Below are 14537 nucleotides of genomic sequence, written 5' to 3'. Positions count from 1 at the left end.
CCTCTGTCTGTTCCCATGGGCTCGCCTTTCAGCAGAGGGAAACAGACAATAAATCAGTCATGGAGGGCAGACAGAAGTGTTGGGGGAGCGGGGTGGAGGAGCCAGGAGCCAAAGGGGCTGACTTAGGTAGTGAGGCCACCGGGTCTGAGGGCTGTGAATGAATGTTGCGGGGAGAGACGGCCTGTGAGGCCGCGCCTGACGGACGAAGAAGGGCCGTGCAGAGGACGGGTGAGCTGCCAAGCCAACATGCAGACACATCTCTGAGCCCCTGTGAGGTTGCAGACGCGGGTCCAGTGCATCAGGCGAGGGGCCTGAGGCTGGTGTGGCCCCGAGGACCAGGCTGAGGAGGACCTGGAGGCAGTCAGCGCCTGGCGGGTCTGGAGCACAAGAGCCCAGAAATCCTATATATTTTCATCTTTAATGAAAAATTGTTTGACCGCGGTCCCCCCGAGATCTTTTCAGAAAATGTTGGTGTCAAATCTTTAATTTTTGAGACAGCAGAAACAGGATTTAGAACCTCTGGGCAAAGAACTGTCAGTCAACCGAGATATTAGTTATTCATATGGAAGTTGCCTTAGGCGGATAGCACTTATTTTTTAAAATCAAAATAACTACAAACTCGAGAAAGTTACTTTTTGTGGTGTGATAAACATGTTTATTTCCAGTAAGAGGAAAAAAGAAGGCTTTGTTTCTGTAGCAGGTGGCAATTCAAATTAATAGGATGCTGGGATGAGAACGTAGCACCTTTCTGGCCCTTAGTAGAGAAGTGTTTAGAATCAAGAGCACAAAGACATTAGGGGGTGAATGTAAAGAGTGGTATAATTCCATACGATATGACCATTATTTTCTGTATGTCTCAGCAACATACATATTTTAGCAAGTCACAGAATATTAGAAGCACAGAAACAGCCAACAACAAGTAAAAAAATTTCATCCAGCCACATATAGACCATGAAAAGATAACATCTGAAAAATGTCCTCATAAAGACAACACATTATAAACCCTTAAAGAAAACATGGTCATTTCAGCTGCATGGGTATCCACGTGGCTGGGGACCACAGCGCTGGTGTGGGTTTGTCCTGGCTTCGTGACACATGGCTGTGTGACTAGGCCTTCCTAAACCTGTGAAACCAAGATGATGGCACTTGGCTTTTAGAGTGGCTAAGAGAATTAACCAAGATTGTAGGCTTGTAAAGGACTTCAAAGAGAGAATGGTCACCCATCAGTATGTACCTTCAGCTAAACATCTGGAGTTTTTCTAGTGTTTTGGTCAGAGAAGGTACTCAGCAGCTACTTGCTAGGTAGGTGAACTGACCGTTCTTGAACGTTCACGTATGTACGGGCAACCACACTCTGACTGAGGCTCTCTGCCTGTCAGGCACTTTGCTCTTACCCCGGGGAGCCCAGGGCCTACCAAGGGCAAGAAGTAATGGCATTGCTGTGTACATGGTCTACACTCGCAGTCTGCCGAGGTGGGCAAGGGGTCACAGTGGGGCTGAGTTCTGCGGGGGGAAGCAGAGGGGGACTTTGAAGGACAGGGGAGCTTTCCAGGTAGTTAAGTAGGAGAAATGCAGAGAGCCACGCGCCCATCGCTGCCATCAGAGGTTGGGTTGAATCTTACATCAGTTTGGGACCGTTGCTGTCTTCCTGGTCATGAATATGAATTGTCTCTTCATTTGTTTAGAGCTAATTTCTCTCAGCAATGTTTTATATTTTTCAGTGTACCAGGCTTGCATGTTTTTGTTAAATCTATTTCTATTGGCGATGGGATTTTTATTTTTTAGACTGCTTATTGCTAGTAATGTAGGAATACAACTCATTTGTGTGTATCAAGTTTTGTGCCTTGTGACCTCCTGCACTTGTTAATTCTGTGTGTGTGTGTTTTAAGCTTTTCTACGTGCAGGATCACATCGTCCGTAAAGACACTGACTTCTGTTTGCAGTCTGTGTGCGTTTCTCCCTCTTCTTTCCTGTTCACATGACTGGAGCCCCCTGTGACGTGTTGAATACCTCTCTCCCTCTAAAAATTCCCCCATGTTCCCTCCCCACCCCACCCCACATGCATTCGTCCTGAGCTTACCACAGCTTCCTTCCCGACGCTTCCATCAGTTAACATGACTTTCTTCTTTGACTGGGTCATAACTGTTCTTACACTGTGGTTATTTAATGCTGTTCTCTGTCCTTCCCTGCATGCCCGTTAGCGTCGGGTTGGAATTAAAGCAGGTGAACTGCCCACCTTGTGGCGCCTCCGAGCGACATCACAGCTGGTGGTCGGGGCCTCTTTGTCCTGGGACGGGGTCTGGTGCTCGGGCTCCCCACAGGCAGGCCCCTTGGCTCCTCTTCCAGGTCCAACACCGGCCCAGGCCGGGCCATGTCTCGCCAGCACTCACCGCTTGGAACCCACGTTTCACCTGCCTTGCCTTCCCTGGGGGCTTCTGTCTGGAAGCAAAAGAAAGACATTTTTGTCAGGGTTTGTTTTATTCTGCAGTTTTGTTGAAATGTAAGCAATTGGTCAAAATATGGGTATCAGAAGGTTAGCACCAAGGGGTCTGATTGAACAGTCAGCTCTATCCAGCTCTTTTAAATCCCAAGAAATGATTTTAACACTTATTTTAGTGAGCTTAAAAAGTGTGCAACAGACGCTGAGCTGCTGACGGAGTCTCCTTCTGTTCGCTTCTGTAGCATCGAGTTTCTTATGTTTAAAAACTGAATTGACATCTACACACGCCTGGAAAAACGTCCCCAGTCGTTGTTTCTTTTCATGATTCTATGGACTTTATGATAATATTGTCTCTTTAATATTTTCCTAGTTAGAATGATGACAGCAAATACTTGCCCCAAACCTTTAAGCAGAGTTCTCATTTCTAACATTGTTGCATACAATATATTCAATTTACAGAGTCTTTATTAAAATGACAATTTCACTTAAAATGACATTTTTATTAGTTTATTGCACAAATGATGCACACTCATTATAGAAAATTAGGAAAAAACGATAAAAGATAACGTAGTTACCCTTAAAACTTGGGATAACCACTGCTACTAATCGTCTCTGTTTTGATGTACAGGGACTACCTGTGTGTACATAGTTTTTTAAAAGTGGTTACATACTTTGCATACAAGGCTGTAGCCTGCACTTTTCTCTCCCCAGTGCATTCTGAGTATGTTTTCGTGTCGATAGATACGTTATTATTCTTAATGACTGCATGGTATTTCACAACAATCTCATCTTCAGACGACGAGACGATGTATCATGAGGGTTTACGCTATGCCTAAGCGAAGCTCCTTTCTGTTTCAGCCTCTTCCCAGAAGGCACAGCTCTCTGAGAGACACCGCGGCGAGTTGCCTTGAAATGTACAGCACCCTGGCCTGGATCGCCATCAGGGCGGCCGCGCAGGTGGGCTGGCTTCTGCTCCCTGGCCTTTCTCTGCTCTGCCCATCGGCTGCTGAGGGACACGATGATCCAGAAGAAAGAAAGGAGGAGGCCACGCTCTGTGGGGCTGTGGGAAGACTCGGAACACCGAGCCCGTTGTGTGTGTGGCGCTGAGTCTCCGTTCGCCAGACCCGGTGCTGCTTGTTTCAGCTTTCGTCAGGGACAGCAGTGGCCAGGGCACATGTGTGTGTGCTTGGCATGTTGCCGACTCCCTGTCACAGCTTGGTGATGCAGCTGATTGGGAGCGACTTACACATTAGCTCAGTGGCCAGCACTGCATGATTTGTTGGACTATGAGATATCATTCTACATGTTATTCTCTCGGGTTGTCCAGTGTATATGGGATATTAGTTCATGTGGTCGGTCACGCATCCACACGACTTACCTAGTGGGTGATCTGTGAATCGGCAGCTTCTGCGTATGTCTTCTAACGCGCGTGTTAATTGCAGGTCAGCGAGGCTGTGCTGGCCGTCAACCTGTTGATTGGAAGGAAGAACACCCGAGATGACAAAATTAACCAGTTGGCATTATCCAATGTCCCAGAATTCGCCATCCTGGATCTTCTGTCTTCATACACGGATTATTTGCTTGGTATGTGCGGATCTACACATTTTACAGATGCCTTCTGTATGTGCTTCGAAGGCTTAATTTTAACTCGCTGGCTTTTAGCTTGGAGGGGATAATGGCTTGGGGAGTTTTTAGGGGAAAGAGGGCTCTGGGGCTGGAGGAGAGGGTCCCCAGCTCTCGCATGTGCATTTCACTTGCCCAGCCCATGCGTTTTGACGTGGGGTTCTGTGAACACGGGCATTTCTCCACATTGTTCACTCTTTGCTTCCCACACACTGAGTGGCACTTCGGGGGTGTCGCTGGAGGGTCCGCCTCGGACCCGCAGGCCTGGAACATGCCTTTCCCTCACCTTCTCACGGGCTCCCTGCTCTTCCTTCTTGAGTCTGTGGGTGTGATTGCGTGGCCACCTCTGCTCTTGTTCAGTGACCGTCAGCCGTTTGCACCCAGGGCTCTCTACTCCACGTCCCGACAGCGCTCGCTCATGCAGGTGTTCAGTGGTCAAGGAATTAACAAATGAGAGAGTTTAAACTTGACCTCGGGGCGACTCGTGTTTTTGCTTCGTTTTTACCCATTTGTTGGTTAGTAAACTCTAATATAAGCCCCTGTGGCTGATCGGTGGTAGCATAAATGCTTAACATCCACTTATGGGTGTGTCCATTCATTCATTCACTTGAAAAGTCTCTGCCGAGTGCTTCTGTGTGCTGAGCACCTGTGCAGGTGCCAAGAGGCAAGAACTGGTCTCGCTTCCATATTGGCATGTATAATGACACCCGTCTCTAGTCTGCTCGGTGCTGGGTGAGCCCTGAGCAGGGGGAAGAACTCCCCCCCTGTGCCTTCCTCCAGCAGGGTGGGTGGGTGTGGTCTTCCCACGGCCTTGGGGTCACAGCAGGGGCGTTGTTAGGTCAGCCTGAGCTGAGTGTGTCCTCGGCCTGGCAAACATAGCCTGGAGTTTTATGGCTTTCATGCCAAGACTATGGCTTCTTGCTTGACTTCCTTCCTGCCGGGGAGAGGGCTGCTTCTGCAGGTGCCTGGGCCCGGCCTGCACCTGAGCCTGGGCACGCGCTCTCCCGAGGCCCCCCGATGGTCCTGCAGGGCCACAGCCTTAGCCCTCGCAGGCCAGTCTGGGCGCCCCACGGCCGGTGGGGGCAGGCCACGTGTCACCAGCACCGCTCCCCTGGTCCTGAGTGGAGAGAGTGTGTCCCCTGGGAAGCACTGTGAGCGTCGTGCTTGGGAGCGAGCAGGATGGGCAGCAACGTGGACAGCCGTGTGGGCAACCAGCAGCCCCATCACCAGCCTGCTCTGTCGACCCTGTGGTCTCTCTCAGTCTCACTGCTCTGATCCCTAGACTGGATTCGCCCAGGCTCTGAAGGCCTTACACCTGTGGTTCCAGCTCCTGGCCCAGCCTTCCCTTCGTCCTCCTGGTTCCTGAGATTTCTAGAAGTGTGTCTGCTTTCTCCTGGCCAGTTCCCTGTGCCAGTTTTTAGAGCAGAGATAAGCGATTTCTTTTCTCAAAGATGGACCCCACAACTTTGTTTTTGGCGACAGGGACTCACCCTTCCACTTAAGCCACATGGTATGCTTTGGGCCATGGGTTGGCCACGGGGTAGTGGAAGATGTGCTGGGTGTGCATGTGCGTGTGTGTGTGTGTGTGTGTGTGTGTGTGTATGTGTGTGTGTGTGTGTGTGTGTGTCTGGGGCCCTAAGGGGTAAGGCTGCCTGGGGCAGGGTTTTCTTGGGGTTGAGACCAGAGCCAAAGAACCATGGCCTACACTGCACAAGCTCCTGAGGTCAGAGCGAGCTGTGGGCCGAATCCCGAGTGAGTTGGGGGAGATCCACTCTGTCCCCACTGGGGGGGGGGCTGTTCCCTGCCCAGGAACGGCTGCGGGCTTCCCCACCTCCCAGGGAACACCAGGACGTGGCTTTCTGTCCAGAGTCAGTGCCCCCTGCAGCAGGCCCAGCTTTCAGCTTCTGCTTTACCCCGTCAGCAGCTTTGACTGAACTCCACAGACGTCAAGCCCAGCATGTCGTGTATTTCCCTCGCCTTAAGAGTAAGAGTTCAGCCCTCCAGTCTGCTCCTGGTCAGTGCGTCACAACCTGCTGACGCTACCCTCATGACAGCGCAGGTCGGCGGGGTTGAAATTCCCGTCTGGTCACGGATGCCAGCGTAGCGGGGGTCCCACGGGGCGAGTCACTGCAGGGCGAGATCCTTCACCACAGCCAGCCCCGCGTGCTTCCTCGTCCGTGGTTAGCAAGCCTTGGCCCCTAGCAAAAAGCCTCCTCAGCCACCTCAGCTTCCAGCTCCACGAGTGTCGGTCTCCGCCGCCTGCCCATGAGGCGGTGAGCAAGCTGCCCTGGCCGTGTGCAGAGCACAGGGCAGGGAGGAGGAGGGGGAGGCAGGGAGTAGGCCGAGGAGGGGGCCCTGACCCCCGAGAGCTGCTGGTCGCAGGCCGCGCTGAGGTCTTGGGAGTTCAGCTTTCGGGACGAGCTGAGAACGACACAGGTGAACGTGTTGGAAGCTGAACGCAGGCCTTCCTGGGCGCGGACTCAGGAGGAGGGCACAGGTGCACCGAGGACGTGCTTCTGGGATGGTGCACAGGGAGGGTGCTGCCGTAGGACTCAGGCAGGGTGGGAGGGGGAGGCAGGTGCCTCCACGGAGCGACTGACAGCAGAGTATGAGGGACGGACGCGTTGCGTGGAGGGCGGACAGACGGCCCCTTGCAGAGCCAGGGAGCAGGGCCTGGCAGCCAGGACAAGGACAGGGCTGAGCCCGCACCTGGCCCAGCTCAGCCCTGTCCTCAGCTGAGGGACTCGCGCTGTTGACAGAGGAGCTCGGAAGCTTCCAGGCCAGTGTTCAGCGGAGCCAGGAACTGTTCGCAGATCGGGTGGCCCTGAGCCAAGCTGGCGTCGAGACACGGCACAGCCACATGGCAGAGAGTGGCCCCCCGCCACCTCGTGGAACACCGGGATGCGACTTCACGGACAGAGAAGGAAAGTGACCTGCAGGCAGCAGAAGTGAGGGGCAGAGACTGCGGGGCGGACTGCAGCTCGGTGGTTGTCTTGTTTGAACACGGTTCAGACAGCTGGCCACCTGTGGTGGGCCAGAGACTGGCACAAGAGTGGGCGACGGTCTGTTACGCATCCGGAGGGGACAGCCACCGCACACGGAGAAGCTTTTAGACTGAGCTTGAAATGTCAGCAGGCAGCAGGCTAGGCTCAGCTTAGCGCTCCCTGGGCTTGCAGGAGCAGAGCCCTCAAATGACACCTGCCATGGGAGACCACGTTTAGATTCAGGGCAAGAAACGTCCATGGGCTGCCTACCTTGGCCCAGCTCTCTGCAAGCACATGCTCCGGCATTTTGTTTTGATTTTTCTTGTGGTCGTAGCAAAAATCCAGCTGGAATCAGAATGGTTACATTCTGTAAGACATTTGGGTTTAAGACCGCATTTAGGATTAATGGTCCCAAATGCAGCTCCTCACAGTGAAATACACATGATACACAGAACAGTGTAAACCTGTGTTGTGCTAAAAGCTAATGCTGGTGAACCCAGGGTCAGATTACAAGAAGTCACATGCGGAACAGAGCTGGGCACCTCACTGGACCCTCGGCTGCGTCTTGCTACCTGTGCAAGGCCTACCAACGCGGCTGAACTCCCACCCAACCTGACCCTGCCCACTTCAAGGATCAGGAAGGCCCGCGGACGGGAGCTCCCCACTAGGGCACCCCCACAAGACCCCGGGATCCAAGACGGCAGCCTGCCCAACCGCTCCCTGTCAGGACATGCTTTGATGACACCCCCTCGGCGGCGTGACGGGAGGGAGGGAAAGGGGCGTGGCCCACCTTCTGGGTAGTCCCCCCCAGGAAAGCCATGGACGTGCCTCCCTGGCCTTTCATGTCCAGCCCTTCCTCTGTTTTAACCTCTCACCCTGCATCTGGGAGAAGGATTCGCAAACCCCGGGCCGCGTCTCGACTCTGTGGCTGCACAACAGACGCCCGTCTTGCTCGGTCCCACTTTCGGCCTTGGACACTGGCCTTGGCGTACTGGACAGGAAGGAGCCTCATTCTGAGGGTTCTCTGTTGGTGGCAGCTTTTCCTCTTAAAACAGAGCAAACCTCCCACGCGAAGACACCCCGTCCGGCCCCCGCCGAACGCCGGCCCTGTGCAGAGACACGGAGTCAGCCCCTTGACCGGAGCTGCGTGCTGCTTCTCCCTGCCTCCGGGCCTCCGGGCCGCCCTCCCTCTCGGTGGCTCTGCCCCAGCCCCGCCCCAGGCAGCCGGGCTGCAGGGCATCCGCCTCTTCTCCTACTGAAAGAAGTGACCACAGTCATCCTCTTGCAGCTCTGGAGTGGGACTGGGCTAACAGCTGCCACGGCCCCGCTCCTCTGGGCCTCCGGGGAAGAGCCTGTATCTGCCTTTTCCAGCTTCCAGGCTCTGTCCCCAGCTCGCAGCCCCCTCTGTGGTCCACGCCCGCCGGGAACCCTCTTCCCAGCCCTGCCCCCGCCCTGGCTCTTCCGCCTCCTCCGGCCACATGTGCAGACACGGTGATGACCAGGAGGGTGTCTCATCTCAAAGGCCTGCAGGATCCTTCATCTGACCTGCCACCTTCACTCTTCTGTGGACATGAGTGACAGGAGTTCCCCACCTGAGACACCACGTGCTTGTGTGAACTGCCAGGGCTCCGTGCAGAGGTCAGGTGCACGCCACTCAGGCAGAAGGAGCCTTCTCGGAGGGCTTCCAAAGCCGTCAGGAGAGCTGACTCTGAGTCCGCCGTCACCGGGCCTCCAAGGAGCTGCTCTTTTGTTTGTTTTTAACAAAGGAAGCTATAGAAGCAGGGGTTTTCCCGCAGGACAGAAAGCCTCCACTCCAGCCACAGGCTTCAAGCCAGCCACCTCTGCCGGAAGACCATTCACCTGATGCGGCTGTGACTTCAGGGCTCATGGGGATGCCTGAGTTCGCGGTGCCCGAATCCCACCCAGGACCCTGGCGGAAAGGAAGCCTGGGCCATGTGGTTTTTTAATCTTCATGATTTCTTCAACGTGGGAAAGCTCATTTGGAGGTTAGGATAGATGTGGAATGAGCCAATCTAGCATGTATACCAATGCAATGAGATAATTTCCCTTAAAAATATAAATAGTGGTATAGCTGTACACATGGTGATGCTCCTTTTTTTCTCTAGCATAATATAAGTATATCTTGGCAGTGGTTTCCAAATCAGTACATAAAACTGCTTTGTTGTGGCTGCATAATATTCCCTTATGTAGGTGCAGCCTAATTAATTAGTCTCTTTCTGATAGACATTTAGGTTGTCTCTGCTCTTTTGCTATTATGTACGTTTCTACTATAGTCAGTCTTGTAGATTATATTGCCTTGTACATAGGCTAGTATATCTATTGGGCTGGTTTCCATGAGGGAGATTTCTAGATTCTACCCAAATCAAAGGGTAGTGTTATTTATAAATTTGGTAAATTTTGCCAAAGCCATTCAAAAAGGCTGTGCTCGTTTGTACTCCTGACAGACATAGATGAGGGCTGCCTAGTTCAGTTCCTGGTGATCTGCTGGTTCAAGCCCCAATGTTGCCTTTAATTATAGTAGCCCTGTAATGTCTTGAATATGCTGGTAAGTCCCCACTTGTTATTCTTTTCAAAACGGACTCTTACTACAGAGCCCTCCCCTATAGCATTGTGGTAAATCTTCAGGGTCCGCTCATGAGTGATAATGTGTTACTTGGTTCTTTGTTTCTGTGATAGATCACTGAGTATGATAAACTCTGTATCCATCCAAGTTGCTGCGAAGTCCATCATTTTGTCCTTCTTTTGGCTATGTAATATTCCATCCTATATATGTACCACATTTTAAAATCCAATCCTCTTTTGATGGGCAGCACAGTGGATTCCGTGTTTTTGCTACTGTGAATAGTGCTGCAGTAAACGTGCGTGTGCAGGTATCTTTTTCATAGAGTGATTTGAGTTCCTCTGGGAATATTCCAAGAGGGGGGATTTCTGGGTCATATGGGACACTGCCAAGGGGGGAGGCGGCACGTAACATCAAGGGTGCAGGATCCCAAACCAGGCGAAATGAGGACCAATGGGAGGCCCAAACTTCACCTGTATGTTGACTGCTTACGCACCTAATCCTGAATTGTATCCCACATCTTTAAAATCTAGAAAATAAATAAATAAAACTCACTTTTAAAAAACCCAAAATTGTCTCTTAGACTTTTTGTTTTAAAACTATAGAAGGGTCTTGTCTAGTTCAAAAAATTCAATTGTATTTTTTTTGGAATTGCATTATATTTAGACATTGGCTTAAATAGATTTGTATTCTGCTAATAATTTTAACCAAGAATATTATGTCCTTTATATTTTTTAGTTCAGATTTTTTATTTTTTGGTCCCTGAGGAGTATTTTGATATTTTCTTCAAAGATCTCATACATTCTTGTTAATTTTTAGATACTTTATCTTCTCATTGGTGTGGTAGATTTTTAAAATGATATTGCTACTGGTGGTTCTCTAGTGTGTCCTCAGAGGCTCCTGACGTCCCCATATTTGCCTTGCCGTTCGTAGATATTTTCCTTCACTTGGTCTTCCATGAACAAGGTTGGAGCTGGCAGATGTTTTCTGAAAAGTGTCAGATCGTAAATGTTCAAGTCTCAGTTGCAGGCTCTCAGCTCTGCTGTTAGCGTGAAAGGAGCCGCGGACAAAATGTAAATGAAAGATCATGGCCGTGTCCCATTAAAACCTTACTTGTGAACACTGGCATTTGAATATACCTATCACGCATTCTTATTCTTCTTTTGATTTTTCCAACCATTAAGACGATGAAAACCTTTCTTAGCTCATGGGTCCTGCATAAATATGCACAGCCAGACTGGGTCTGTGGGCTTAGATTGGCTGCCTGGACAAGCTGAACGCTAGTCTCCTGCTGCCTGTGGAGTTCTGATTGTTGATACTCTGTTGCTTGGAGCATGATGTTCTTAAGTGCTATGTCTTTGTTGTGAATTACACCCTATGAACATGGCAAAAGTCCCACTTTTGTTTAGCTTTTTGGCCAGGTTTTACCTCCTCTGATACTGAGACCACAAATATTGCTTTCTTTTGGTTTACATTTTCCTGCTACACCTTGGCCTGTCCTTCTATTTTCAAACTGTCTAAATTATTTTATTTTAAATATGACTGTTACATAGAGCATAATGTTGGATTTTCTTTTTCCTAAAATTGACGGTGTTTTTCTTGCAATTGGTGACTTTATCAAGTTAAATTTATTGATCTGAGGCATGTTTGATGTTAATATTTTGTATCATTTTACAATATGTATATAACAAATTAGGAAACAACATTAGAATCAAAAAGTTGTAATTTTGGAGAGAGACTAATAAACTATTAGCCAACTTTTTCAGGGAAATTAATTATAGAGAAAGAACTCACAAATGATAAGTGACAAGAGGAAAGTTAGCACTGATATTGAGGTAATTAAAATATTAGAGTTTTTTGAAATTTAACTCCAAGCAAATAAATTTGGACGCCTCTATAAAATTTGTAATTTTCTGGGAAAATAAAATGTAATTAAATATATTGTATAAGTAAATATAATTTACCCAGATTTACTTCAGAAGAGGTAACAGACAAATCTATTACTCTAGAACAAATAAAGTTATGTTAGAAATTAAAACTGAAACATTAAAGTTAATTAATTTTCAAAGAATAGTTAATTAATTTTCAAAGAATAGTAATAGACCCATTATAAATTAATATAGTAAATCTTTGTGATGTCTGACTCAATAAAAGTTCACTGGACTCTCATACCTGCCTCTGTTACAGTAAAGTGTTTTGACTGAAATAATTAAAAAAACATTTAGCCTAATACAGACGGTAATTAGAAAATAGGGAGGGTCTTAGGAACCCTTTCCCACCATTTTAGATACGCTTTTTTGGATACTAAGCCAAAACTGGGTAAGCGGTAGTTGCTTAGCAGTTGGTTGCAGTGTGGAATCTGAAATCGCATGGCTGAGTTTTTTGTATTCTCATATCAACATGCATTAGTCTGTCTTCCAGTTTGAATAGGATCTTTTGCTCATGCGTGATTTGGCAACATTGTGTATCTGACACTTGAAAAATATTGGTTCCTGGATTTACACAGGTCTTCTAAATGGTGGCACATTCACTGGGCAAGATAAAAATTCTAAATATCAAAAATCTCACCACCATTCCTTTCAGAACAGTATAAGTATTGGGAAGCTCATGGCCATAGATATACCTTCCAAAATTCTAAGTTTTCACTGGAAAACTTGAATTTTATCTTTGGCAGCAGATATTGTCAGTTATTTTTCTTGAAGTCAGACTCACTGCTTTCATTTTTAAACAAATCTCTGCCATCTGCCTAAGTCTGACAACACTTAGTTTGTCTTGTCAGTTGTTCTTTCAAGTAAAAAAGTATTCCACAAGTAAACAAAAGTAGCACGTCAGCCCGCACCTCACGCATAGGCTGCTTTTCCACGAGACACGGTGGCCCACAGCATGTGGCGGGCATCCTGGCATGCGCGTCCCATTCCGTCAGTGGAATGTGAGGACGTTCTGGACTCGAGGGCCGGTGGTTCACATCACTGGCAACGTTCCCTGCTGCATTGCGATGTCCTTAGTGACACTGACGTTTGAGCGAATGGATTCACTCTACAGGATTGGCCCTGGAGGCTGTGAGGCTGCTGGACGGCTGGGCCTGCAGTCTTCCAAGGGCCCTGGGCGGCGCCCCCCCGTCTCACGAACCACTGCTTTTGTGCTGTTGATGGGGATGGCCAACAGCTGTGCTAGGATAAACCAGGATAAACAGCAACCTAAAAGCAGCCACTGTTCAGCGCGCCGGGCGCGTCTCTGCGTTGCTGCCAGTCATGCACACAGAGAGAGGCCTTCTTCCTTGACTGGCCAGTGCCGACAACAGGGGACAAGCATAAACAACTTCACAAGGCTCGCCGCACCTATAAGGGGAAACATTTGTAGTGCAACTATCATAAGCCCATAAAAAAATAAAGTAGACTGGAAACAGTGGCTCACGCCTGTCATCCTAGCACTTAGGGAGGCGGAGGCGAAAGGATTGTCTGAGCCCAGGGGCTCGAGACCAGCCTGGGCAACTTGGCGAGACCTCATCTCTACAATGAATCAAAAAATCAGCCAGGCATGGTGGCACATACCTGTAGTTCCGGTTACTTGGAAAGTTGAGACGGAAGGATCGCCTGAGCCCAGCAGGTCGAGGCTGCAGTGGCCATGAGAGTGCCACTGCACCCAAGCTTGGGTGACCGAGTGAGATGCTGACTCAAAAGCAGACAAATAAAAAAGTAGATCTAAGCATGCTTCTTTAAAGACCCTGAGTCACTTGCGAGGCAGATGCATTTCTGCAGATGAGCTGTGGGCTGAGGCTTTGTGTTTGCAGCCACATTTCAAGCCCAACAAGCCGTCTTAGCGTTGGAACATGCCATGGCTGTATGCCTGGATTTGCATCCAGCAATGATTCCTGCAAACGGAATATTTAGGTCCGAGGTCCCAGGAGATGTCCTCATCAGTGTCAGTTGTGCAGAGCTCTGTGCATCTCGAGCTTCGTGCGTGAGCATGCCTCCAGCCATGCAGTGCGACCACTGACTCTAGACGATCCTTGGCTGGCTGTTCATGTTTAGCTCGACCAACTGGAACAGATTAGTTTTTGGCTCATCACATATACACTTAGAAATGTTTATTCCCTTTTCTTTGAACTGTGAACGATGAGTCTCAAAGCGACATGACTGACACTATTCAAAGGCGCGTGGCTTACCGTCGAGACCTCACTGGTTGGCTCCTTTTGAGTTCATGTGTCCGTGTTGTCACCTCTACCTTCCTGGTATTCGCCCGTTGGTCACACTACTTTGTCCTTTATTCCACACACTTTGTGGTTTGGAATTTTTCACTCTTCCCTGACTTGGTGAAAGAAGTTGTGTTTTTCTTGCACACACATGTGTGTGTGTGTGCGTGCATGCGTGTGTGTGCGTGTGTGTGTGTGTGTGTGTGTGTGTGTGTGTGTGTGTGTGTTTCTACAAAGCAGGCTTCCTAATTCCTCCCTCTTGTGGACCAAAACACTCTGGTGTGTCTCCTTAGAATCAACTAGAAGATATGGGCCAGATTTATGCAACCTAATGAGCTTGTGAGACCAGTCCCATCACATGATCTGAGAGCTGACCTTATGTGCCCCTGGAATGTGTGGAATGGTGTATGGGACCTGGCAGGTCTGAGTTCCCCTGGGTTTATTGCCAGACTTCCCTTTTCCTGCTCTGTCCTCAATCCCAGATGGGCCAGGCCAGACTTGACCATTCCAGGTTCTGCCAGTCACCCGCCCTGGCCTGCTGGTTGTCCTCTTGTAACCCAATCACAGAAGTAGCTCCACGCATGGCCTGACTTGGCATAGGTGTGGGGGGAACACAGGGAGGAAGGAAGCCCATTTGTGAAGAAAGGAGAACCCAGGACCATACAGGGGGAGGGAGGTGCTTGTTGAGAGAGATATGAAAGAAGAGTGTTGGTTCCT

At 49.5% G+C, this 14537-nt stretch overlaps 1 protein-coding gene across 1 annotated transcript in view; it reads left to right on the top strand.

Moving 5' to 3' along the window:
• The window catches only part of LOC103253411 (cilia- and flagella-associated protein 54), a 125465-nt gene that overhangs the window by 58959 nt on the left and 51969 nt on the right, over positions 1–14537 (top strand). Inside the window, exons 23-24 of the mRNA XM_021709194.1 lie at positions 3299–3397; positions 3883–4024. Coding sequence (XP_021564869.1) covers positions 3299–3397; positions 3883–4024 — 241 coding nt within the window. The remainder of the gene's footprint in view (positions 1–3298; positions 3398–3882; positions 4025–14537) is intronic.

The sequence above is a fragment of the Carlito syrichta genome, unplaced genomic scaffold (assembly GCF_000164805.1).
Source record: "Carlito syrichta isolate Samal-C Ts95f unplaced genomic scaffold, Tarsius_syrichta-2.0.1 Scaffold67297, whole genome shotgun sequence".
Taxonomy (NCBI): domain Eukaryota; kingdom Metazoa; phylum Chordata; class Mammalia; order Primates; family Tarsiidae; genus Carlito; species Carlito syrichta.
This window is presented reverse-complemented; position numbering and strand designations above follow the sequence as displayed.